A 26,883-nucleotide genomic window follows, 5' to 3' on the forward strand; every position below is an offset into this window, starting at 1 on the left:
TGAAAGAAAAATGATCCTGTAAAATGTATTTAATGTTATGTCTCTGCTTCACAGCAAACTCTGTAGTAAAGGATTCTTTTTTTTTTATTTCGTAACCGAAGTTTGTGTTTTGCGATATCCACCATTCACCTGGATGATCATTGAAAATGACAAGATAACAGATGGGATGGGATTGTTGGTTGAAAGGAACCTATTTTCACAAACACTTCTTTGCAAATAAATTGTTACTTACTTTCTCAAACTTTACACAGTGCTCCGTTCATCCACCATTACTGTCAAACTAATGGGCTCAGTAGTCTTTGTTCCACTGAGCGGTTTAACCTGAAAACAATACATTTATATGCAAAGAGACACTTGTATCATAAAATGCATGCCATTCAGACACTCACTCTAACCCGATGAAACCTCTGATCTTTATGCACCATGTATTTTATGCTGAATAACTGTTGTCACTGTTAGCAAACAAAGACTGTGGAGTCTTGCAATGAGAAGGGTTGTATTTTTATCACGCAGCCTGGCCTTTTACTGAATGTTTAAGGGTTACGTTTAACCTGTTGTAATAATGACAGCAAAGTAGTGATAAAGAGTGGGAATACATTGACTAACTACCCAGTTGAGTGTGCATTTGAACCTTCAGCAGACTCAGAAAAAATGCACTAAAAGTTTGTACATGTATGTATGTGTCCTTGAACATAATGCCAGCACTTTAGAACTACTTAGACAAATGAGAGAAAAGAGAAAAAGGGTGAGCGAGGGTGAGGCGAATGAGGAGAAAACGCAACTTTTAAAGCCATGTGTTCAGAGCGCTGACAATCAGAATAGGGATGAGACCCAAAGTGCATTATGGGAGATCCGACATGACTTGCTGTGCTCTTGCTGTTTGCTTTGTCTTTCTCCAGCTTGCTTTGGTCTGTGCTAGCTTACTTTCCAGAGTGGAGGGACGTGGTGATGTTAACCCCAGCCTCTCGGTTATAAGTGTGTGTCTTTGCAACAAGGACTGACGGATATTTGGCCGATACCTTGGTGCTTCACGAACAGAGCTGTCCCATGTTGACATGGACCATATCTGTAATGCTCTTGTAAGCGTGGGCCGTACTTGGTCCTAAGTCCGGGCTCAAGTGGTAACCTCTCAATGGACAACAATCCGTGTGACGGAGGAGGATCTTATCATGCAACCCTACACTTTGATCGTGGTAACGTTCTTCACTATCAACAGGGCTTGGACCAGGCAAACTGGGATGGGACAATTTCAGTGTTGATACTGCTTTATGTTTCAATTGAAAAATGTTAAAAATGTTTATGCGCCTTCTGACTCAAGCATCAATAATATATACAACAGAAATGCAAGTTGCCACTTTTGATGTTGCATAAGAATCTACCTATCATTCCCGTCATGATATTCGCCATCACCAGTTTCAGTTGTGTAGTCCAAGAGTACCTGATTTCTTTAAATGCAATACGGAAAAATCTGCTTTCTAATAAAAGTCCTTACTTCACCATAATACTGCCCTCTTCTCTCCTTTGTCTCTGTTTGTATGCAGTGAAGCTATTTCTTTGAGATAGCTATTTTTCCCACACCTTAATGACTACCTTCAGGGATTTTACACAGTGCTGACCAACAAATATCAACCCAAAGAACCTTGTTAGAGAAGTTTTTGCAAGTTGTGATATATGGTAGGAATATATAGCTGTCCCAGATGTGGGTAAGGAGGCGCCAACAGAGCCGAAGTAAACATTCTTACTTGTAGTTTGGAATCGAGCCACGCATTTAGTGACACCTTGCGAGAAAAAAACAGTCCAAAAAATATATTGAAAATCATATTTTTAACATATTTAGATTTTTCTTTTTTTCAAAGTCACAATAAGAATTCAGAATCACGTTTACAGTCAGCGTAAACCTGTTAACGTCTTTATTTTGGTTGTATTCTTTGAATTGTCTAGGACTGATTATCAAACAATATCATTTTTAAGAACTTTTCAACATTTATTTAATTAACATAGGCAATCAGCAATCTTCTGATTATTTCCACGTCTATAAAGTGTCCCAAATTAAAAAGAAAAAAGCCCAGGGTGACTTCTTAAGCAGTCCAAAACCAAAAAAGACTCCTCATTTCCATCATAAATGACAAAGAAATGCAGCAAATACATTTTAGAAGCTACAACCAGCACATTTTTTGACATTTGACAATAACACGCTTGCTTGGAAATGAGTAAAACAATTGATCTGATATCAAATCAGCAACTAATTTTCTTTCAATCAACTAATCGAATAATCGACCAAAGACACCATCTGTGGTGTTTATTATCAGACTGATATGAATGCCAGCAGGATGGAGAAGTGGAGTAATTTATGCTTGTAAATGTGTTTTAAAAGTGTTTTTTTTTTTAAATCTGCTTTGGAGTGGATTATATCTTTTGTGTGTAAATTATTCACATATGTCCAGACAGTTTTAAAATAATCGCCCCCCTCTGTTTTTAGGAGGTTTGAGTATGAGCTCTGTGCTGTGGACTCTGCTCTGCTATCTGTTAGTCATCCTACGCAGCTACGTAGCAAAATCGCGCGGCGTGTGTTCCTCTGTCCTGACAGACTAATGTGGCTCACCAGAGATTTGTCTCAAATACAGACTCGGGAGGAATAAACTAACACAACAGATCGGCTGCAGAAGCAGCAGTTTCTGTGCTTCAAAATGAGTGACGACACAGACTCCCCTCCTGAGAGGGAAATGAAGGTATGCGCTGTTTATCCAACTTGTGTTGACAGGTTCTGGCTAGCTTAGCTGGTTAGCTAGCTAGGTTTTGTTTTCTGTGTAGTTAACCCCGACTCGAAAGCATTTACAGTACCATATCACTAACGTGGACACAATTAACAATTAGAAAGCTCGGCTGAAAAGCCTTGACAAGAAAAAGCCGCTAACTTTAATCTTCTCTGTGTTTAACCAGCTATGCTAGCACGTTAGCTGTTAGCACTTTAACGCTATATCGTATGTGCTTCATGAGAGTTGAATGTTAGCTTGGGGTCAGGTGAATTAACAACCTCCCGTGTGTGGTATGAAATCCTCACATTTTGTTCACGTTTAATAAATGTTGCTGTAATGGTACCCCCACACCTTAGCATAATTAGCTAACGTCATGTGAGCTGTGAAGGTGGCAGTCATTGAGCTTGTTTACCACCCATAACTACTTTTCCTGAAGTAATAAACAGTTGCTTGTTTGTGTTTTTCAGGATTTCCAGTTTCGCCAGATGAAGAAAACAAGAGTGTTTGAGCCCACTGAAGATTTGCCAAAAGAAAGATCAAGTCTGCTTACAGTCTCAAACAAATTTGGTTTGACTTTTGTTGGGCTCGACCGGACGTTCAAAGTTTACCTGACTCGAGACATCCTGGCTGCTGATAAATTTGATGGCAACTCCAACGAAATAGGTATGAATATGACCTTACACATCTTTAGCCTGATTTCCATTCATGTATCTTCCTCACAATTGACTCAAATGTTCCTCTTTGTCCCAGTTGAGGGGATAGCAGCATTGGCAGAGGTGACGGTGGACCTTGCTCTGCACAACTTGGCCCTCAGCTGTGATGAACTCACTCTGTCAGTATGTGGCCTGTCCGAGGAGGCCGGTTTGTCCCTCACCTTCTATGATGTCCGCACCTTCCTGAACAAGGTGACTGCTTTAGTCAGTGTATTTAATGTTCCAGTGTATTAGACATGCGTCATGCCTATTTCAGGTTTCTACCAGTGTATGAAGGCATCTTAGTATAATGAACGTAGAGAGACACTTGTACTGTGAGTGAACGTGTTGTTGCAGCTCTCTGGATCGTCAAAGTCCTTGAGGAAAAAAGATGTCCAATGGAGATGACTGACACAAACGTTTGCAATTTTTAACATTATTGTTCAGAGATATCTAGTATGAGAATCGGCAGTCTTGCAGATGCCCTTCAACTGAAACAACCTTGGCATGCAGCAGTTATTTTTATGAGCTAATCACCAGAAATTGAAATCAAGTCTCCAAATAGTTAATCTACTATGATTTATTTTGGCCTTTATAGATATGTGGTTTGTACGTTTCTACTGCAGAGGGGAATATTGAGTATGCAACTGACAAATACAAAATCAGAAGTGATATAAGAAATAATAAATACGTTATTTTTAGTAAGTAATTCAGTAGCAATTAAGTCACAAATTAGTCACTTGAGCTGTTGATTTTTTAAAACAACATATATTTTTCTTTTCCTTTCTAGGCAAGACCACAGAAGTTACCTTTTGCGTCACTGCTGCCAGCAGTACCCCCTGGCACTCTAGTGCAGGACCTGAAGTGGAATCCTGCTCAGGCATCCATGTTGGCTGCCTGCATGTCTGATGGCAGCATGCAGATTATGGATGTCTCTGACTGTGCCAAAGTGCTGGCCGAGCTACCGGCCTTAAGTGGCATCACGTGCAGTGAGTGGGACTCTAAACATACGAGCTGAGTTTGCCCGTACTCTTATCTCTGTTGTGGCTCAGTTGTAGTTGATGTTTTTTGTTTCACACAGTTTGCTGGAGTCCAAAAGGAAAACAAGTTGCTGCAGGAAAAATGAATGCCACAGTCAGTCAGTATACACCAGTAAGTAATTCACCATAATTAGAATTAAAACGCTTACTGCTTCCTGAGAGCTACAGCATCCAGTGACTGACAAGATGAAAAAATGTTTTTCTCCTCTCATGAAAAGGCTCTTGAAGAAAAGAAAGTTATCCCATGTCCACACTTCTACACCTCTGACGAACCCGTGAAAGGTAAGGAAAATCCTGTACTCATTAATGGGATCTGTGTTGTACGGCCATATATCGAGCTGGGTTATGAATGGCTTATAATGACATTATATTTCATTTTCTAATTTACTTGCATTTTACTTTTATTGCTGTGTTGAAATCCCATTTGTGGCTAACACCTCTCTTTCCTGTTATCTCTCGCAGTTCTGGATGTGCTGTGGCTGAGAACTTTCGTGTTTGCAGTGGTATATGCTGCTGCAGATGGGTCCCTTGAGACCCCTCCTGAGCTAGTGTTGATCTCCCTCCCTGTGAGTACGCCCTACATTCACAGTCCACTGAATTCATCCATTTGGAGTTTTGTCAGGTTGCACCCCTCCAGTCTTTAATGCTGTCTTGCTCATCGCCTCAGTAGATAAATTTGGCCATACTGTTTTCTTCACATTTCTTCTTTGTTTGATCATATTCTCTCCACATGGCCACAACAACAAGGTGAAGAAACAAATATAGCATTAGATTCTCTGCCAGGTTATGTTTTGTAGATCTGATGGTCAAATGCTTTGCTGTGTTACCACCTTCTTTGTGTAGTGGCTCTGTAGTTACATAGAGGCTCCTGCTGCAGTTAGGGCCTTAAAATAATGTTTAAATATTTCCGCTTATCAGAATCAGAATCAGCTTTATTGGCCAAGTATGTGAAACACAAACAAGGAATTTGACTTGGTTTTTTCTTCGCACACAATGTACATAGACATAGACATGAACACAAACAAACATAACAACATTCAACTAGAAGGAACAAGAACAACAAAGAACAGTGAGTTAAAAGGTGTTCAGAAGTCCGGACTATTATAAATATATAAATATATATTTAAGTATATATCAGGATACTTTTGAAATCTCCTTAAAAAGCACTTCATAAATGCTAGTACTGGGTGATAAAGTCACAAAATGATAGATTATTAAGCAGCTAAAATATGCTGCCACCATATAGAAGTTTCAGTTTTTCCATCTAAAGCCAATGAATGTGACAAACTGTGATATTTTGTTTGTTGTTTTGTAGAAGAAGGATGAGAAGATGGAGACAAAGTATCTGAACTTTAGCGACACGGTGTACGGCAGCTGCACTGAGAGACAACACCACTACTTCCTCAGCCACGTAGAGGACTGGTAAGAACGATCACAAAATACAGGCACGGATGATGTAGTAGGCACCCAAAAGCATGTTTACTGTTGAGAATAAATGCATTATTTATCTCTTCAAATTCTTAAATTGACATTACACATTTGTGTAATGTGTTGCTTTACCTCACTGTTTATTTCCTACAGGGACCTTGTGTTTGCGGCATCAGCAGCTTCCATTGAAGTCAGCGTTATAGCCAGACAAGAGGACAAGGTACCTTATGATGATAAGTGAAAAGCAGAATGTTTCGTAGGAATCTTTATCTTAAAAGACAAACTGTTTTAAATATAGACAGAAATGAAAACTGTCTCTCGTTAAGATGGATTTTAAATTCCAGTTTTGAAAGACAAACAAGACATTATGAGTGTTTGAGATGTATTAAGTAAGTTTCCTTTTAAGTCATTTATGCTAGCAGAGCTTCCCCCATCTATAGTCAACAAACCTAATACCACATACTTAACTAGCCCTCTTGGTGACAGTTTGCCAGCTTCTGAATGTGCTGAAGTTTTTAAATGACTGTCTCTACTGTAAAATAAATAATATTATCTTGGGTCTTGATTTTTTTTAAAGCTACAACTGATTAAAGTTCTGATGCTCAGTTTTGTTTCACATAAAAGATGATTTTATTTAGCTTTAATTTACAGTTTGTTCGGATGCTCTCTGTATTGGGTGAGGTAAATGCATCAGAAGCCTGTGGACTGTCATGACCATGACAGATTGTTGTCCTTTTTTGTTAGATATGGGAGCTTTGGATCCTGGAGGATGCGAGTAGGGCTGAGCTTCCAGTGACTGAGACAAATGAAGACACGCTTCCCCTTGGTTTAGCAATAGACTACACCAGCCAGCAGGAGATCCACATAAGTAAGTCAATTTGTCTTTTCGATGCACTTTCTTTCTTCACCTGTCTGACCTGATTTGCACACCAACACCATGTGAATACGCTTATTGTTTGTTGTTTAATGTTAAACGAACTAGCTTTTCCTTGTGGTATTACTGTTGGCACCACTGTAGCAAAGACAGCGTTAGCAACAGTTGAACACCCGGTTGTATTAATAAGCAAAGTGAAGATGAGGTATATGGGGCACCAATCTATACGAGGACTGTCACTTTTCTACAGCCATTACACTGTAGAATCACTATTTACTCCAGAATGATGAGTAGCAGCTAAAAAGTTGTCTGTTGCCATTTTAATTTCATTTTATAAAAGCCTTCACTCAAGGATTATCATTATTTTGTCAAATTAAAACCAATTTTGCAAGCAAGGTGAAGTATGTTTTAGCACTTAGAAATTGTGAGCCTCTACTTTCCTATTAGAGAATTGGGGGTATTTTTAATGGGATTTTAACAGCTTTTTTCAGCATTTAAACAAAGGTCAAATGCCTTTTATCACAATTATGTTGTTAATTATCTTGTGTGGTGGGATAATTCTTATATAAGTTCTACCAGCACACCAAGAAAGAGAATTCGGCTAAATGCTAACCCCAATCTGCAGTCACTTTGGTGCAGCTGAGGTAGATTTTTCTTGCTTACCATTTTTAATCACGCAAGACAGTGTTTCAAATCAGTGTGCAGGGCTTGTTCATGGGAATAGGGATGGGATTTACAGGATTTATGCATTAGTTAGATGAATTTTTTTACTTGGTGCCATCAGCTTGTAAAAATGCTAACGTAGGATAATGATGTCATCCCTATTTGCAACCATATTCTCTGCCATAATCAAGCTGAAATCATAGCAGCTCAGCTAAGATATTAAATTGGATCTTTCCCACTTGCAATTGATATTATTAAGTTTTACTTTGTTTTTGGACATCACTTTTTTATTGCAGTTTTTTTTAATTACAAAGAGTGTTGCATATCTGCGTTGAAGCTTGCTGAATGCACTGTTTTTTCAGACATTTATTTTAAATGATAGTATGGACAGTGAAGAGAAAATTAAACCAGTTTAGGCAGGTTTGTACACCACCTTCTGCCACCAGCGATACTGCCCACCCTGATAAGCCTGTTGGAATGAACATGCATGCTTAGAGTATTTCTTACTGAAATGGATAAGTGTACCTGTATGTTTTACTGTTTTTAAAAAAACCTGTCTTTTCAGACTCCTACAAACTATAAATTAACTTTGATTCCCTAGTAGTTGGTGTTATCTCTCGAACTGCATGCCATTGTCTTTGTATAAGCTCCACAGCATTTAATGTTCAGCACCCCCGTCATGATGAGATGAAGCTGAACTCCGTTAGGTTTCTTTGTGCATACAGCATCCACTGCAGTGCTCTATTGCAGCATGTGTAAAGAATAGTGATAAGCTACCGTCTCAGTACACTGTTTTATCTTAAATGGCCAAGTCTGCCAGACATTCACGTAGAGCTGCTGTTGCTGTCTAGTCACATCTCTCCCCGCTCACTCTAAGAACTCCCTCCCAAGCAAGAGAGAAAAAGAACCTGCAATTTGAGCAACATTTTGACATGATTGTAGTCTGATCAAAACCTTTATCCAAAGTGAGACATTAGATAGGGAAAGCGCAGGGAGAGTAACGAGAGAGAGTTATCTGTGGAGAGAAAACGCACTCATTAAAATGGCTCAGACAAGCGAGAGGACCACAACAAACAACAAAGCCCAGACAATCCTGTTGCAGAATGCTGATGAGCTTTACCGTGTGCCTCTCCCTTCTGTTCGCTCCCTCTTTCACCCTCTATCTCTTTGCTCCTCTTTATCTCCCAAACTATAGTTTCTTAACTGAGATTAAACTGAACGTTAGGTGCTGCAGTATTGTGTTTTGTGTGGGGAATTTGGGATCGCTTTATTTCTTGAAATGATACTAATCTGTGTTTGCTTGATAATGTATTTTTGCGTGTGGGTGTATGGGTGTGTGGAAGATATAAGTTTGAATTTATGCAGACAATAAAATGGTAATGTACTGACATAATGTCAGATGCAGCGCATGGACTGAATATACAGTAGATGCAAAATGTAAGGTCGACTTCAAAGAGGTGAGTCAGTGGTAATGATAATGAAGTTATACTTGAGGAACAGTTTTAGCTGTGAGACGCAGCTGTAGGGAGAACAAACAGTACAAAGTGTTCGGATTGCTTTTGTGACGTGTGTGATATGACTAGTATTAACTCTGACTAATCTTTAATAAGGGGTGTGAATACTCCGTTTCTTCATTTAAATGTTGGTTTAGACTGGATTTGCCATTTTTGTCCGCAGCCCACAGCACACCGCGTGATTTTGGAAAGTGCAGGAAAGTGGGTGTGAAGAGCAGGAAATAGTTAAGGGTTTTGGCAAGAAGAGGGACGTGTGAGGACTGTTTTTTTGTTTTTTTTAACCAAATGAGGCATCTTAGGACAGCCGTCTCTGTTCACGACTACAGTGTGCCACTGAACACTGAGTACGTGTTTTAACCACTGGAGGGCGAAGTGAGCCAAGGTCAGTGAGACAACTACAGCGCTAGCACACATACAGTCTTTGTGCTCCGATGCTGTCAACACTCTAATGATCAAAGTGACAAACAGCATTTATAGCAGGCAGAGCGAGCAGATGACACTTGCTGTTAATTGTCTCCCTTGTGCAGTGGTGTGATTTGGAAGCACGAATCTGTGCAGAACGCTAAATCATTTCTCACAAAAGTCTGTTACTGCATGGTGTAGATTGCCTATGCATGTGGCTCTTAATTAATAGACTTAAGACAAAATTCCCTACTAGTGAGCTTTAGAGATTCTTCTTGGCTGTCTGATCTGTGGACGGTTGAGAAATGAGTCAGTGGGGGAGGAAATGACGGATATGCACTCAGTATGTTTGTGGGAGGGTGAGTAAGTTTGACTGGAGTGTTACTGGTTGCTATGTTTTGTGAAATTATAGTAAACATATTATCTTTTAACAGTATTTCTCTGTCTAAATGTCTTTTAAGTTTGCTTCTCTCTGTTTCCTGTCTTTCCGCCCTTATAAAGCTGATGAAAAGACCTTGCCCCCGGCGCCCACAATGCTAATGCTATCAACGGAGGGATTACTCTGCCCATTCGCTCTGCTCAACCTCAATCCTGGGGTTAAGCAACTGGTCTCAGCCCCTGCTGCCCTTGCCTTGGAGGGGGAGAGACTGCCCAAGCCAGGTAAGCGAGCCAGTGAACTTGACGGATGTTTTAGACTAAAATGTTGTTGAGATAGCTGCATAATTATTCATAATCACACATTGTGATGATATATTTCCTCAAGTGATAATCATCTGAGACAGTGATACTGAAGTGTTTGCGAGAACTTCCAGTCCGCGTGTGTGCCCATTGGACATATTTCAGCTGACATGTCATGCGTTGGTTTCTAAAAGAACATTTTTAAGTGTGGAGTTTGGTATAAACCTATTATTAGCTGTACTGTGGAGTTAAGTTGGACCTCACAAGTCCCACAGCTCAGTTTAACAGCCTGAGAGACCTGTCAGTCAAGCAAACACGCACCCAACTACATCCCCCATTAAGCTTATCTTAATGTCTTACAGGAACAATCATTCTGCATAAAATTAAAGCTCTTAACTCCATTACAAATCCACCATTGAACTTTGGATGTCTTATCACACTTTAACATAATCAAATGAGGCATACAAAGCTTTGAGTTAAGGTGAGTGTAGTCGTGATGAGAGCAGAAAGGAAGTAGAAAAACAATTTTGTTGGTATTATCAAGCAAAACGTATGGTTTTTATCTGATTATTTCCAATAGTTTGAATTGTTTTCACATTATATTTGTTGATTGAGACCATGCAGGGATCCTTGACTGGACTGTGTGTTTTTTTTGTTTTTTTTTGGAAGCCAAAAGAAACAGTGTTTTTACTCAGCCAGACACATTAATAAAGAAGCTCCACAGCTTTTGTGCAAATTCCTTTGAAGTCTGACAAACTGTTGTGGCAGTGAGCATCTTACCATGAAAGCTGTGGACTTCTCACTAACACTAATCCCATTGCTAATTCCAGAATTAGTAATCTTGTTTTGTAGACAAAAACAAGTTTTGTAGACAAAATAAGACCAACATGTGATGAGATGTTATGAAAGCAAATTTCTTTTCTGTTCACAGGTTCTTTGGCGATCCAACCTCCCAAAATCCCTGCCTCTATCACATCTGTCCCAGCAACATTCCCAAACCTTGGTCTTGCTTTAGCAGCTGCTTCCACTCCTCCAGCGCCTCCTGCCTATTCATCCGCTGCCCCATTCAGCATCGCTCCCTCGGCTCCTGTGTCTTCGTCGTCATCATCATTCACTTTCTCGGTCCCAACCACAAGCTCCAACTCTGGTCCTTCAGCTTTCTCTCTGGGGGGCCCAACACCTTTCGGCATGGGATCATCAGGTTTCTCCTTTGCCTCCAAACCTCCCTCTGACACGCCATCAGCACCTTCAGCATTTTCTTTCACTCCCTCCATCAAACCATCAGCAGTAGTGGCTCCAGCTCCATCTCCAACACCCCAGAGCCTTGCCGCTCCCTCCCCGCCAACTGTGAAACTGAATCTAAATGAGAGGTAAATCATTGTTGACCTCATTTCGAAGGGTATTCCAACTGAGACAGAGATTTCTATATATTCAATACATTAAAGACTTAAATCAGTCAAATAAATCTGTCTTCTCTCTCCCAAGGTTTTCAGCATTGGAGACGCCAGCACCACAGTCTTTCTCCTTCCTTCCCAAAGCGGTTGTCTCCAATTCCAGTAGTCTGACCGCCCCTCAACCGTCAGCCACTAAGCCACCAGCTGTATTAGGTAAGAATGTTATGCCTCAGTTCCTTGACTGTTATATTTGCACAAGGGTGTCTTTCTTCATTTTTTTTTTTATCAAAGGATTCGTTAAATCTTAAAACGCCTTGGATTGTGATTCTTATATTGTTGGTTGTGTTGCAGCCCCGGTGCGTCCAGTTCAAACCAGCACACCACCGACAATCGTCCAGAAACCTGCTCCGGCCGCCCAAGCCCAAGCCCAAGCCCAAGCCCGTGTCCAAACTCCACAGGTCCTCTCCGGTTTATTTGATATTATGATTAAAAAAAAATGTTAAAAGATGAACATATATCACAATAGGAACACACAGAAAGCACAGAGCCGCCATTTGTGCACTCACCTTCTCTGTACGCTACTGCACACCACAGTAGTAGTAAATAATTCAAAAAAGTAAAATGGTACAATACACAATATCAAAAGTTACTCAGGGGTTGTTTAAAATATTATATTCGCAGCACGTGACGCAATTTCTATCATGGATCGCAGAAAAGGTCAATTAACTAATCACAACTCAAAAAGTCACGAAACTACTTCAACAGCGGCATTTGTGGAATACATAATTCATGTGTGTCTTACTTTACTACTTTCCAATGCAGGCAGCTGTTAGTGTGAAGGCCCTGGAGAAGCAGCTACAACAGAAGAAAGACTCTGATCCAATTATGGCCGGTATATTGGAGGAGGTGAGACATTATCCAGTCAACACTTCGACATACGCACTCGATGCTCATATTTCCTCTTAATGAAAATTGAATGGTAAATCTGTAAATAATTTAACAAGTAGATGAACTGTTGGATTTTCTTTGGTATTTTAATTAAGATATGGATGCTTTTTCAGATAATTGTATGTTTGATATGAAACATAATTTCAGTTCAAATGTTAATAGTGAGCGTCAAATGTATTACTGTTAGCTTTAATGTTATCAGTTAGCCCTTCAAGGCCAGCTATAACGTGAGTGTTTAGTAAGTGGAGATTTACGCATCACTAAATTAACACTGGTTGTATCTTACAAAACTAGAGACCTACAGACATTAACTTTGCTGTTATATCAGCTGGTGTGATTGATGAATAAAAGAGATGATCGAATATAATCATCATTTCTGGCCTGACAGTTGATCAAAATGCTGTTTAATAATGACATAAACTAGGTAATTTCACTAAAAAAATCAATATATCTGAAACTATTTAGCATAATACCAACAAAATCTGACTAAAGTAAATAATGTCAGTGAGCTTAGATTATCACTTGTTACTAGATACACACGAATAACCACACAAAGTAAAGTCATGGCCACATTACCACAGGATTGTCAGTCAACTTTAATGCGGCATAAACTGATTTACGCACTTAATATGAATACGTAAATACTGTAAATAAATTGTGCATATAATGCATTCATATACATCTTCATTAGCTAACATATTTTTTAGCCCCATGGTGCAATCCACTTTAGTAGCTACACAGTTAGAAACGTTATTGTATTGTATTGTAGTAGATACAAACAACTTAGGAAGGGCTTAAAAAAATCTAATGAAGGATTTACAAATAACTAAACTTCTCATTGACTTGTCATCAGATTGCACACTTCCAGAAGGAGTTAGACGACCTGAAGGCACGAAGCGCAAGAGCCGACTTCAAGGTTGGCACCATTGAGGAGATGAAGGAGTTGAGGAAGGAGTCCGAGGACCTTCATATTTTCACTCTGGAGATTAAGGAAACAACAGAGGTAAGACCGTGGCTGCAAAACCAAAACATGTTCAGATTTTGCTTCGGCTGACCCAAATCCCTGTTAACAAATTCACACCCAGCAGCCAAATCCTACCCCCAACAGCTGCCTCCTACTCAGAATGCGATGGTCTTAGAATAACAAAGTCACTGCCGCAAGTTCATGGTGTTATGATAAATAAAAAAAGCATGTGTACCATCTTCTTCTCTTGCGGCAGGGGTAGCTAGCTAAAATGTTTAAAAATATGTAGCCTAGGTTCTGCTCGTCTCCCTGAAAAGTGTACAAAAAGTAGTATTTTGGACAGGTCTAAATGTTCTGTTCTTCACAGTATATTGACTTGTACGACTTGTCTATTGTATATACCATATACAGAGAAGCCTTTTTAGTCTTATCTATGTTTCCCTCAAACAGCAAAAGATTAACTTCATGTGTTGGTCTTTTTGATACATTTATTTGCAACCAATAGACTGACAAATCTTTTAAGCCTCTATTGGCAGAATTATAGTGTGTGTACATTATCATACATTTCTAACTGATTTGTTGATTTAGTTTAATAGTTCTGATCTCCTTGTTGAATTAAGCCTATTTTTTCTGTTTCTGATTTGCAGTCTCTCCATGGGGACATTGGTACACTGAAGACCACCTTGCTGGAGGGCTTTGCTGGGGCAGAAGAAGCCAAAGCCCATAGTGAGCTGAGCAGGGACAGAAATTACAGACAGCTGTTGTATAAAAAACCTCTGGACCCACGCAGTGAGGAACAGCTTAAGGTAAAAAGCAGAAGTTTGCATGAATAGATGCTTTTCCTGAAGGCTTTACACAAATTGCCTAATTACTCAAAGCCTTCTGTGTATTCTATGCTATGTTTTTCTTTATTCAGGAGATTCGCAGGCTGTACCAGTATGTTTTGTTTGCTGTGGAAGATGTGAATGACGTTCTTGATGTGGAATGGGAGAAACACCTGGAGAAGAGGAAAAAGCAGAAGTAAACACAGTTATTTGAGTATTTGGTACTGACAACATTTTGGGTCAAGTGTCATTTTCTAATGAAATACTTCTCTTCTTCACAGACACATGGTCGTGCCGGGGCGTGAGGGTCTGTTCACGACACTGGCCAACAACCTTTACATAATCAACCAGCAGAAAAACCGATTGGACCAGTTGATTAAGGAACTCACCTCCCTGCGCCTCTACAACAAGACTGCCACTCCAACTATAAACCGCAATACTGCTACGGCAACAACTGCTGGGTAAGAGCTCGAAGTGGGAATGGAGGAATGAGGAAACCTTTAATGAGATAAATGAGTCTTACATGTTTAAATAGATTTTTTATTTGTTATGGGAAGAGAGACTCTGCAGTGTAGGTTTGGGAATCATAGACTTCATATTTCAAGTTAACCTTGACTTAAATGGGCTGCAATGTAAATCTAGAACAGTTTTTGAATAATTAAAACTGAATAAAATTAACTTTTGTTTTTATAACTGGATGCAATAATAGCTAAAAATATAATCGCCATAGTCCATGAATAACATTAAACTTGCACTGTTTTTTTCAGTGTTGCAGCCTTTATATGATATTATAATTGTGTGCATCAGTACACTTGAAATAATTCTTTAAAAAGTGTCATATTTTAATATTCAAACAATTTGTTTCTGTGTGTCATGGCAGGCTGGAAAGCGAGCTTGAGAGTTTAAGGGATGCACTCCTGAAAGCCAGGCTGGACACCACCCCTCCTAAAACCAAATCCAAATCTCCAGGTATCAATCTTTGTAATATTTTTGAGATAAACATGATAAAGGATATTCAATTTATTTATTTCAACATACTAACTTTATACTGTATGTTTCTCCAGCAGTCAAGATATCACCAGTTAAACAGTCCCAGCTGCGTAACTTTCTCTCAAAGGGACAGATGCCTCCTGTCCGCTCGACTGCACCAGGTACACATATCCTGCTCAGACTAATTTAACAAGTGTTGTAGGCGGGGAAATTGATCTATTTTTCCAGTCAGTAAATTTGGACTACAGAAATGTGTGGCTGCATGAAAGTTTAGAAATGTAGTTAGTCTTTACCATAAACTCTGAAATGTACTTCAATGATATTCACAAGGAAAACGTCAATATTCACTTGAAGAGGGTTGTTGAACAAGAGTAGACTGTCTTGTAATGTAAAAATATCACCTTAAAACAGCTATACTACATTTGTTGTTGATCTAGATGTTCTTAATCCCTTCCCTTCCAGCCAACCTATCTCGCTCAGCCTTCCTTTCACCCAAATACTATGAGGACTTGGATGATGTGAGCTCTACATCCTCCCTGTCCCAGTCCCTGGATCCTCACCCAGCTCATTTGGAGCTGGAAGAGGAAGAACTACAGCCAGAGCCTCTTCCCATGACTGTCATTCCTACAGCATTGTCCACCCCCCGCCACCCCACAGTCGTGAGGACCCCCTCTATCCAGCCAGGCTTCGGGGCCATCCAGTCCACGCCTTTAACCAAAATTCACTCAGTCCCTGGTGTGGGTTTTGGACTCAGTCCTATTGCCAGCCCTGGTGAGTAAATCATACCAACTGTTGCTATTCATCAAAGATTTGAAGCAGCATTAAAAGCTACAGGATGACTGCTTTTAAATGTCAGACATACGACATTGCTGAACATGTTGCTCACTGTGTTGATATTTCAGTTCCAACCAATAAGATCAACCTCAGCGGGGCTGATAGCACTGCTCTCGCCACAAAGACGGTAAAACATGGAGCCCCACCAGCTGAGAGGACCATCCCTGTCACCATGCCTGCCCAGCAGGCTGCAGCCACCGCTGCTCTACGCAGGCAGATGGCCAATCAGAAGCCAGGTAGGAAAAACATGCACTCATCACCCTGCAATTGCAAATAATTATTTATCTGTTTATTTTTAAATGGTGATTAACATTAATTAAGTCATTATGGGCAACTGTGCTTAGCAAGCTGTTTGTATAATATTACATTGCTATGATTGCTATAATACACCAGGGGGAGACACAGACTTCCAAACCAAATAATGTGAAACTGGTAGCTTGAAGTCCCAAAATACCTCAGACTCACTTACTAACCTGTTAGTATCAGTATAATTCAAACCAGGCTTAAATCTCCATGAAAACATTCAATTCATTGAATTACACTTGTCTGGCATGTTCTGTTTTTAATATAAACACTTGTCGTGTGTGTATGTAGGCTACATTTCTCACATATTCGTTTGCGTGTGTTCCAGCTGTTGTCAGTGCTTCCCTGACAGAGTCCACTTTGAAGACTGTTCCTCAGGTGGTCAATGTCCAGGAGCTCAAGGACAAAGGGACTCCTGTCCCTGTTGCTAATATCATGAGGTAAAGACCAAAAACTATGTAGATATTCTTTTTTTTGTTGTTGTTTGTTTGAAGTCGTGTCATGAAATTGACTTCAGTAGGTGATAGTTTCTTGAGTAGACTGAGGGAGGTAAAGACAAAGCAGTGAGTATAGAAAGTAAAGGAAAATTGAGGTTTTTTCCACAAAAGTAGCATGTAGCATACGGAGCTAAATCTGTATGTTTCTGTAGACGCAAATATGTGTTTGTCTTTTTGTTCATCGTTGATGTATCGGCCAATAAACACACATTTTTTGCAGTGATATATGGTGGAGGCAGGATCTTTTACAGATTATGATAAACTTTTATGGTCTCAAATGACACGAGTGCACTGAAACCATTAATTTCACTGGAAATTTAATGATTTTAACTTCCCCAAGAATGTTTTTCAGCATTATGTTCAGTAAAACAAAACGTTTTTATACTGGCCAATATCTTTCAACATATAAGCCGATACCAATATATCTGTACTAGGCCAATATCAGCCGATCAGCCAACCGATATATCGGTCAGGCTCTAGCTTCAGTGATATATAGCTATATAGCAGGATGTGTTTAAATCAGTTTCCGGTGACTGAAGCTGGTTTACAGTATGAAATCTGGCTCAGTAAACGTGTAATGAGGCAGACACAGCATGCATCCAGCCCATCATCATTGTTTTTCTTTTTTTTTCTTTAAAGAATCAGTGTATTTGTTAGCTTTGACTGCTCTCAGATTAAATGCAGTATCCCATTCCATAGTGCAAAATACAACAGTCACTTTTATAAGTTGGAGACGGTTCAACTCAGGAATGGTTCCAGGTTTCGTGATGTATTTTTGATACGAGCTCATATCATACTGTGACAATGATATAACTAAACCTATTGGAATTAGTTACATAATTACATAGTTACCTGGAAGGGTACTAGGACTGATTTTGACAAACCTACTTGGCAGACACACTATAAAATTGTGTTACTTTGGGGGAAGGAAAAAAAAAAACACAGTAACAAATCAAATTTCTGTAGTTTGTAGGCACAGATGACACATTTAAGATGTTAGCTCCTGAGTCACCGTTCACAGATTTGCTGTTTGGTACTTCAAAGCTTCAAAGTCGAGTTACGTTTTAACTGGTTTTCATGGATTTCACTTTGAATTGGATTGCAGTCTTTTTGGTACAGGTCACATTGTAATTGACATGGCAGATAAAGCACTTTTTATCTGTCTTATTAATCTAATCTGTCCTGTTTATTTATTTCCTGTTTAAAATTAGGCATGTTGTATAATATTTATGCCGTTCGAGCTTGTATCCACTTGGATCTATTTGTGATACAGTGAGTAGACAGTCTGTCACTGTGAGTCCTCGAGGGGTCCAGTGTTTGTTTTGAGTGTGTCTCCTCAGTATAGATTTATCAGGTCACTGACTCCACCCAATCTAAGCCAATGCACACGACTGTTAGAGGCCAGCAGTCTTTGAGGAAATCTCACATTTGCATCACAGCTTCTTTCCTGAAGCATCACATCTCTTACATATTCCCTTTATGCTCATCATTTTTTTCTTTCCTGTTCAGAGTTACAGATTCTGTTATAATTTTATTTTACCTTATTAACCTCCCTTATATGAATACGATGTGTATGATCCTGTCTTTGCCACATACAGGACGGTCTGTTACACAGTACAGCTGTGGTCTGTATTGTATTATTGTGGTTCTACTCTAGCACACTGCATTTTAAATGAAACGGTGACTGAGATGTGCTGTTTTTTGGATGTCTTGGATATGTCCATGTGCTCATTGTGTGCATATTGTAAGAAGGCCTATTTATCCTTGGGGGCTGTACAAATAGAGGTACAGCTGAAAGTCAACACTATAATCTCATATTTTATGGTTTAATTTAGAAAGCAATATGCTGGATAATTCAGCCAAAACAAAAACTAATACGAATATGAATGAATTTGTCTGTCTGATGGTCTGTTTTTATACCATTATCCTCTTCACTTCCCTTTCGTCATGTCTTTCATTTGGCTCTTTATTCACTCCATGATTCACAGTAGCTTGTTTGCCCGTTCCTGTCTCCTGCACCTGACTGTTTCTGCCTCACTGGGCTGTGCTCCATTTTTGTGTGTGATATTTCGGCAGGCCATCCCTCCTTGGGGCTTTTCCCAAATAAAGCCTGCTCACAATAACAAACTTGCAAAGCAAGGCATTGTGAGAGTAAGATGCTTAGGAAAAATTTTGGCTTTTCCCTGAATCCACGCTAATGTTCTCTATATCTCTGTCGAACAGTAACTGTTCAGACTTTTCTTCAAATGGTTCCCAGTTCGATAAAGAAAACCAATTTGTTTCTGTTATTTAACTATAACCAGAAAATCTTAAGATTTTTCAAAGTGATATGCTCCCAAGAATTTAAAATTCCATGCACTGACAGATGACGTAATGTTTGAATGTTTAAATATCTTAAATTTTTAGACATAAAGTGTGAAAATGTATGAAAACTGTGCCATACTATGATTATACAGGGTAGAGAAACGATATACAGTTTTTAGTCCAGCCCTGCACAAAAAAGTATTTCGTAACACAGACCAGTCTTTGTTTGCTGAAACCTAATTTTAATACACCTCAACATCTCACGTCACAAAATAGTAAGGTGTTTGTTATATTTGTTCGTGTGTGCAGAATGAAAATATCACCTGAACACTCTCTTCCTCTTCCTCTTGTGCTCTCCTTCCCAGCTCATCAGTACCAGATCCAGCGGCTCAGGTCTTTGCAACAGTTGCTTCCAACCAGGCCAAACGAGTGAGTACTATATCTGTCACTGCCAAGCTGTCATTCATCTTTTCGTATATTTTTTCATCAACACAGCTTTATGGACATGTACCTGTCATTTAAGTGACACATTATCATTATCCTAAATAGTTTTTAAATACATCTTGAATTGCTCACACTTCAAATATTTTACAGAATTGATGAAACATGAAAATGTCAGAGTTGAGGATATTATTTTTTGCCCATTTCAGCCACTTCTAGCACATAAACTTAAAGGAACACCTGATATGCTTTCTGATACACAGATAAATTAGTTGAAAGAAGTATGAAAACACTGACTTTCTGCAGTGGTGGAGATTTCCAAGTAGAGTTGTTTTCAATTCACATGCTATTATTTAATCAATCACTCAAAACCAAGCAAATTCAGTGTCAGTGTCCCTCTCCTCGCAACTTTAAAGAACATTCAACTTGCCAAAATTCGCAGACTGCTGATGGCTTTGCATGAGAGGAGACCCCTGCATGGGTGAGAAATGTCCCGGCTCCCTCCTATGTTGATGTTATAAATTGCAGTTGGGTGACGGGGGAACTCTTCGAAAAAACGTTTAGCACTGTTCGAGCCCAAGTTCATCTTAATGGGAATGACCTAGACATACTGATCTCCAGCCACAAGTGCAAAAACACACATGCTTCTACTTTAAAACTGCTTTAAAGATCCCCTCCACACATGTATTAAGGCATACAAAGAAATCTCTAACCTGTGACTGACATGTTTTTTGGCAGAAAAAAGTATAATTACCATATTAAAATCCTTAAAATGGCACCTATAGGTTTTCCCTCATTAATAATTCCATATATGTGGAAATATGCAAATATTTTTCATTTCACAAGTTGAACTGTTGAACACAAAATGTCTCCTACATTACTGTGAAGTCCATTCTCAGTGTATATTCACTGGAGGCTTCAAGTTTCCATATCACACTTGTGTATGTTCAATATTGGACTAGGACTGGCGTTCAGACTATTTGTGAAATCACAAATCATGCTTGTAAGACCACCTCTTAAAATCTGTTTGTTTTTGTTTTTTTATTGACTTCAGAGAAAATGTGAAAACAGCCCTAATGTGTCAAACTCTGCACATTTATCATTCTGCACAGTGAAGCTCAAGCATTAAACTGTAGGAACAAGATGGAAAAAAACATTTTTTTACAGGAGCAGCATGCAAGGATTGCAGTTTATTGCACCTGCACTTTAACCTGCATAATGTTTTTTTTTAATCTCATACATAATGTTAGGTCTTTGCAGAATTAAGCCATAATAATGACTGCCAATTTAAATCTGTCTGTGCAGAATCCTACCCAAGGTATCCAGAAGATGACCACTGAAAGTACAACCACCCCACAGACAGGCTTTGTGTTTGGTAAGGACTGGTTAGGTGTACGTGCTTAAGTGTTTTCCCTCTTACCTGATGCTAAGATTTCTTTACACATAAACAAAACTGCACTATAGAACATTGCTGATAGGTGTGCACACATTAATTCTGGTATTTTGCAATGTGATGAACTTGTGTCCTTCAGGTCAACCGTCCAAAACAGATGTTCCTGTGGCTCCTGCTAGCTCAGCAGATCAAAGCAACAGCAAAGGGTTCTCCTTCACATCAGGGTGAGTCAGCTTATGTAAATGATAGTGCCATTCTAAAATATAAAAAACACACTTACATTTCATGTTGCATTTATTTATCATCAGGTCAAAATTAAATAAGAATATGCAAACTTTCATGTCAAAAACAAGCATTCATCAATCAAAATCTTGGTCTTTTCTCTTCCTTTAAAAGTTTGAAATATTCTTGATGACTCATCCTGCTCTTGGGGTTGTATACATTCATTTAATTATCCAAACAGGATGTGATTTTGAGCCAACCAACTAACCAATCCATCATATAAAACTGGGTCATTGTAGCTATTAGAGGAATATCATGTGTTGTGTACTTTTCCAGAAGAATATGGTTCATTCCTAATTGTGTAATTTCTCCCTCTTAACAACACACAGAGATTTGTCACATTACAGAAACTTGTGACTTTTTCTTTCGCAGGTCCACAGGCTTCAGTTTTCCTTCAGTTTCACAGGGAGCTGGAATGTCACAAGGTAAAAACAGTACAGCAGCTCTGTATCAGATTGTTAAATGATGGTTTCAAACTTAAACACCCTCATCATATTTGTTGTTGTTTTTTTTCTTTTCGTTTCTCTCTCCAGTGAAAGATGTGAGTAAATTCTCCTTTGGCGGAAATGGCAAGATGATGTTCGGCCAACCGGGAGAAGACTCATTCTCCCGTGCTCTTGGCACTGCGTCTCCAACGCTGCCTCCAAACACGTCAGCAGACAAACCCACCTCCACCACAACTGCCCTCAGGATAGAGCCACAGCCCCCGAAGACAGTTGGAGGAGAAACTCTGGGCAGCTTCTCTGGACTACGCGTGGGCCCAGGAGAAGAAGCCAAAGATTCATCCATCAAACCCGCTGCTGCCTCATTTGCCTTTGGGGAAACTGGACTTGGTATGGGCAAGGTAGCAGCGCAGTTTAGCTTCGGTGCAGGTCTCCAAAAATCTGCAGAAGATGCAACAGGAGCCGATTTGTCCAAGGGGGCAGCAACAGGAAGTTTGTTCAAGCCTCCTGAATCAACCCCCAAGCCGGCCTTCTCTGTTCCCCAGCCTAGCTCTATTACCTCAGCTTTACCTACGTCTTTCAGCAGTCTTCTTTCGGCTTCCTCTGACTCCTCAGAGGAACCAAAAGCGCCCACACAACCTTCTGAACCCACCCCGCCTCCTGAAAAAGAACCTGCTGCTGAACCTGCTGTAGAGAGAGCCAGTCCCCTCGTAGTACCTGAGCCTGCAGAGGATGCTGCCACCACAGGGACCCCAGCAGCCACACTCACAGCACCAACACCCACACCTCCTCCAGCCGCAACTTCACCTACCCCTGACCCTCCCTCTTCCATCACCGCACCAGCTGAAGCAACCCCTCCACCACCAGCCAGTGCGGCTCCCACAGTAGAGGCCACCCCGGACAGCACCACCACCACCACCGCTGCTCCAGTGCCCACTTCAGCTGCTCCCACCCCTGCTGTAGCACCTGTCGCCCAGGTCGCTCCACCAGCGTTCCAGGTGCCCAGTTCTGACAAACCAGGTTCCATTTTTACCCAGCCTGCCCCTGCAACGACAGACAGCAGCTCCATTGAGGTAACACCAGTTATCAGCACAGTAACGCCTGCGGCTGCCACCACCTCCACCCCGACTGTTGCCGGTACAACAACTACTGCTGCTAGCACTGTGTTTGGGCAACCTGCTGCACCTCCAGCGTCCTCAGCTCCTTCAGCCCCCGCAGCTCCTGCAGCCCCAGTATCTACGGCGTTTGGCTCAGCTGGGTTCGGTGCATCAACTGGAGCTAGTTTTGGCAAGCCCGTGTTTGGCCAGGCGAGTGGCTTTGGCCAGCCGGCCAGCAACACTGGATCGGCCAGTGGCTTTTCTTTTGGCCAGTCGGCGTTTGGAGCTAATTCTAACAGTGCAACTACTGGAGGAGGACTATTTGGTGCTGCTACTGCGAGCAATGCCATTTCCTTCTCCTTTGGCACAAGCAGTGCCAACACAGCCAGCAGCACTGGCTCAGGGCTGTTTGGACAAAGCACAGCACCAGCATTCGGCCAGAGCTCTGGATTTGGGCAAGGGTCTGTGTTTGGTAGTAACACCACCACATCCTCATCTTCAGGATTCAGCTTTGGACAGCCCTCAGGTCAGTGTGAGTCTGCACTTTCTTTCCTACTGGTTACTATATGGTAAAATATGGTAAGATTTTGGGGCTAACATTTTTTCTTTTCCATTGAGTAATTAAACGTAATGTATGTGGGACACAATAGAACTATAGCTGTAGAAGCAAGTGGTTTGTAAAGAATAAGGTGTCCCTATCAAGTTTTTTTTTGGCCCTGATCCTAATCCAAGAGTGTTAATGAATAAGAGTTTATCTGGGAGATTTTGACCCCTGAGATTAACATGACCCGATCCACTAGAGGGAGGATGTATCACTCTGTTTGATTTGTTAGAACTACAGAAAAGCTCAGTCCCCTCTCGATTGTACAGTGGTGTCACAGAACTGAGCGTCTTCTTTCGCAAAAGATCTTTGGCTGAGTACAGACACCAGCTTGCATATCAGACAGCTGAAATTACCTACCGCCACCCACCTTTGTCATTTTAACCTTTAAAAGTGCCTGTCAGAGCCGGGTAAAAGTGACAAGCTGCTCCCTGCATGTTTTGTACACTGCTTTTTGCTAATTATAATTAGCATCCAAGCTAGTAAGATATGCATTTTTTTCAACTCCAGTGCCAGAACTCAAGCGCAGAGTCACTCAAGCTACCTGGTTTGCACATGCACACACTAATTTTGACTTGCATATGCAGCAAAATGCTCACACTGTAGGCTGCAGCAAAGGAGAATGCTAGCAGGCTGGACAGTAAAGAAAGGATCAGATTTTGATTCAAGCCCATACCAAGCCATAAAAAAAAATGTCCAGTCGCTTAAATAGTGTAAATTGCAAAAGCTGAAGTAATTACCTGCTAAAAGCCTGACCAGATCTGTACTCTCTAAATCGTATAACATCAGTGTTGCTGATTATGAGGTGTTCCTTGTTTCTCAGCATGTAGCGAACAGTGTTGACAATGTTTGCCAAAACTTGCTGCAGTGCTCTCTGCCTTCACCTCTTTATCAACCCTTCTTTACCCCCCTTTACATCTCTGCCCCTCTCACTGTTATTTGGTATAGATATAATATATTTCCAAGATGTTCTTTATGTCAAGTCATTCTCAGTTTTCTTGTCCGTGCTATGGCATATACAAATTATAGTTTCAGTCTCACATAATGGTTAGTGCTGCACTGAACCTGTCTGTTCTGAAGCTGTGCAATAGGTTTCGGTTCACCAAATTCACACTGGAATCATTTCATGTTGCTATTTATAAATTGGAGATTAACACCTTCAGGCTTTTAAAGTAATGGGGTAAACAGAATTCTCAATTTCATACCAGTCAGCCAGAAAAACAAGCAAGTCAGCCAGAAACGCTGTCGTCTCTCACAGCGCTGTTGTCTACGACGGCTACAAACCGTTAAAGGACCAGTGTGTAGGAATTAATGGCATCTAGTGGTGTGGTTGCAGATTGCAACCAACTGAACACCCCTTGCCTCACCCTCCCCTGCGGTAGCCACAAAAAACACAAAAGGCCCTTTCTAGACTGGAGTCAGTGTTTGGTTTGTTCATTCTGGGCTACTGTAGAAACATGGAGAACTCTTCGGAAGAGGACCTGCTTTACCCTCTGTAGATATAAAACAGGTCATTCTAAGGTAATGAAAACACAATGATTCTTAGTTTCAGGGGAGTACACTTAAATAAAAGTAATTGTGAATTATATTACAGTTCTTCCCCTTAATCCCCCTAAATCTTACAGACTGGTGCCTTAGCGCATGTCTGACAACTCTCTTTATAATTTTATGTCTGTAAGGGCAGTGAACAGTCAAGGAGGCTGTGTGATAATTTCAACTCATTCAGCTGACCGGCTAATTTTGTCTGTAGTATCCTGTCACCGGGTTGAGGTGTGGTGTGGCAGTCTGAGTAAGGAGTGTGGCATGAGGGGAGTTGTCCCATTCCCAAACATTCTCTGAATTCCCAAAGCAGTATGGGAATGTGTGTGTCTCTGTGGACAGCTGATGTTAGGCACAGCTTTGTCATGTCTACAGATATTAAGGCGGGGTTCGAGTTTCCAGAGTCAGCTCATTATGTTTTATGACTCTGTGGGAAGAAAAGGAAGCTGTCAGTGGTGACTATTAAAAAATGATGTGGCATCACCATCTACATATCTAGTAGTGTAGAGTAACAGAAGATATATCAGTCTTGAATGTCTTTCTCCTTCTTATTACAGCTTTTGGCTGCTCGTCCGGCCAGCCGGTGTTTGGCCAACAACCCAGTGGTGGGAGTTTATTTGGACAGGTATAATCCCCTTTTTTTTCTACCTGGGAATATTATTGTCTTACATTGTAAAAAAAAAATGTTCTCATTCTTCTGGACACATTGTATAAGTAGCATTTCTCTCGCAGCAGCAGCCATCATCTGGTGGGAGTCTGTTCGGTTCAAGTCCAGCCAATGCAGCCGGCTCAGCTGCTGGTGGAGGGTTCTTCAGTGGCCTGGGAGGTAAACCGAGCGAAGACGCTGCCAACAAGAACCCATTTGGCGCCACTGCTGCTGGCGGAGGGTTTGGGCAGCCTGCTCAGACAGGTGAACAAACTCAACAAGGTTGTTGTAACTGTTTTACAAAAGTACAGCCTTTTTAGTTTCTTTGAGAAGATACATTAATCATCTGCTAATTCTCCTCTAGGTGCCAGCAGTCTGTTCGGGAATAGCGGTGCCAAGACCTTTGGTTTTGGACAGACGTCATTTGGTGAGCAGAAACCTAGTGGGACGTTCAGCACTGGTGGAGGGACCGTTGCATCCCAGGGATTTGGCTCCTTCTCTTCTCCATCGAAACCAGGTATGGCAGCGGGGAATAACAGCATCTAGAGCCAGGAAATTTTAACATCTACCTCAGTGAATTAAGGATTTATTTCAACCAAGCCAGAGGTGGTAAATGCTGGACTAACAAAGATGGGTTAAGTTGAGTTAATTAGGCAGTTACGCTCATCTTAGTTCGAAATCAGAGGGAGTACAGTTTTATGTTTCTGTTGAGTAAGGAAAAGTGTAAGGATGTTTTTTTTTCTTGGCATTTTGTGAGTTTATTTTGAACGCAGTGAACTCGCACACATTTCCCTGCTGAAACTAAGAGGGCATATCCCTAAATATACCCTCATCCACTCACTGAAAGTGATGCTTGCTTGCACTCTGCAGTTAACATTTTCTCAGGTGATTTATGCTGCTGACATTTTCAGACCAGACTTGTGCTGTTCATACTTCTTTGGGGAAGGGTTTAATTTTCTTAATTAGATTTGAGCACAGGGCCAAGCAATTGTAAATAGTGCTGTTATTACAACAGAATTTCCACACCCTCACCTGGTAGGGCTTGTATCAGTGATGTTTGATATCCTCTATTCTGTCATATTTGTCAGGGTCTAGCTCAGGGGCCTCTGGGTTAGTGATGTGTGAGGTTCAGTGATAGTGGCACGGCTGCGATAGAAACCCTGTGCACCTTTACATAATCGCATTTTGCACAGCAGCCGACTCTTGACATTGCTTTCTCCTTTATCATCTGAGCTACAGCAAGTGCCCTTATCTTCTCGCCCCAGCAGAGCAGAAAGTGAGGTAGCCAGACTCCAATATTACCTGCCTGAACACTGCTGATGCAACATTACCTCTC

At 40.7% G+C, this 26,883-nt stretch overlaps 1 protein-coding gene across 13 annotated transcripts in view; it reads left to right on the forward strand.

Annotated features, from left to right (window-relative positions):
* The first annotated feature begins 2,565 nt into the window (after nucleotides 1-2,565).
* nup214 (nucleoporin 214) overlaps nucleotides 2,566-26,883 on the forward strand; it is a 32,856-nt gene continuing 8,538 nt past the window's right edge. For 3 of the 13 annotated variants that reach the window (XM_073477611.1, XM_073477605.1, XM_073477612.1), the window contains exons 1-32: nucleotides 2,566-2,729; nucleotides 3,224-3,419; nucleotides 3,507-3,661; nucleotides 4,239-4,437; nucleotides 4,530-4,600; nucleotides 4,707-4,770; nucleotides 4,951-5,054; nucleotides 5,804-5,910; nucleotides 6,070-6,136; nucleotides 6,661-6,784; nucleotides 9,871-10,029; nucleotides 10,979-11,417; nucleotides 11,533-11,654; nucleotides 11,793-11,899; nucleotides 12,264-12,347; nucleotides 13,243-13,392; nucleotides 14,001-14,159; nucleotides 14,270-14,373; nucleotides 14,459-14,638; nucleotides 15,058-15,146; nucleotides 15,242-15,328; nucleotides 15,630-15,938; nucleotides 16,070-16,237; nucleotides 16,633-16,744; nucleotides 19,471-19,534; nucleotides 20,852-20,921; nucleotides 21,079-21,163; nucleotides 21,594-21,646; nucleotides 21,755-23,293; nucleotides 25,459-25,526; nucleotides 25,634-25,829; nucleotides 25,912-26,064. In XM_073477611.1, the coding sequence (XP_073333712.1) occupies nucleotides 2,688-2,729; nucleotides 3,224-3,419; nucleotides 3,507-3,661; nucleotides 4,239-4,437; nucleotides 4,530-4,600; nucleotides 4,707-4,770; nucleotides 4,951-5,054; nucleotides 5,804-5,910; nucleotides 6,070-6,136; nucleotides 6,661-6,784; nucleotides 9,871-10,029; nucleotides 10,979-11,417; nucleotides 11,533-11,654; nucleotides 11,793-11,899; nucleotides 12,264-12,347; nucleotides 13,243-13,392; nucleotides 14,001-14,159; nucleotides 14,270-14,373; nucleotides 14,459-14,638; nucleotides 15,058-15,146; nucleotides 15,242-15,328; nucleotides 15,630-15,938; nucleotides 16,070-16,237; nucleotides 16,633-16,744; nucleotides 19,471-19,534; nucleotides 20,852-20,921; nucleotides 21,079-21,163; nucleotides 21,594-21,646; nucleotides 21,755-23,293; nucleotides 25,459-25,526; nucleotides 25,634-25,829; nucleotides 25,912-26,064 (5,626 nt within the window). In that variant the 5' untranslated portion in view covers nucleotides 2,566-2,687. The remainder of the gene's footprint in view (nucleotides 2,730-3,223; nucleotides 3,420-3,506; nucleotides 3,662-4,238; nucleotides 4,438-4,529; nucleotides 4,601-4,706; nucleotides 4,771-4,950; nucleotides 5,055-5,803; nucleotides 5,911-6,069; nucleotides 6,137-6,660; nucleotides 6,785-9,870; nucleotides 10,030-10,978; nucleotides 11,418-11,532; nucleotides 11,655-11,792; nucleotides 11,900-12,263; nucleotides 12,348-13,242; nucleotides 13,393-14,000; nucleotides 14,160-14,269; nucleotides 14,374-14,458; nucleotides 14,639-15,057; nucleotides 15,147-15,241; nucleotides 15,329-15,629; nucleotides 15,939-16,069; nucleotides 16,238-16,632; nucleotides 16,745-19,470; nucleotides 19,535-20,851; nucleotides 20,922-21,078; nucleotides 21,164-21,593; nucleotides 21,647-21,754; nucleotides 23,294-25,458; nucleotides 25,527-25,633; nucleotides 25,830-25,911; nucleotides 26,065-26,883) is intronic. The other 10 variants (XM_073477610.1, XM_073477613.1, XM_073477614.1 and 7 more) reach the window with 8 other exon arrangements.

Source organism: Pagrus major, chromosome 12, assembly GCF_040436345.1.
Source record: "Pagrus major chromosome 12, Pma_NU_1.0".
NCBI classification, from domain to species: Eukaryota; Metazoa; Chordata; class Actinopteri; order Spariformes; family Sparidae; genus Pagrus; species Pagrus major.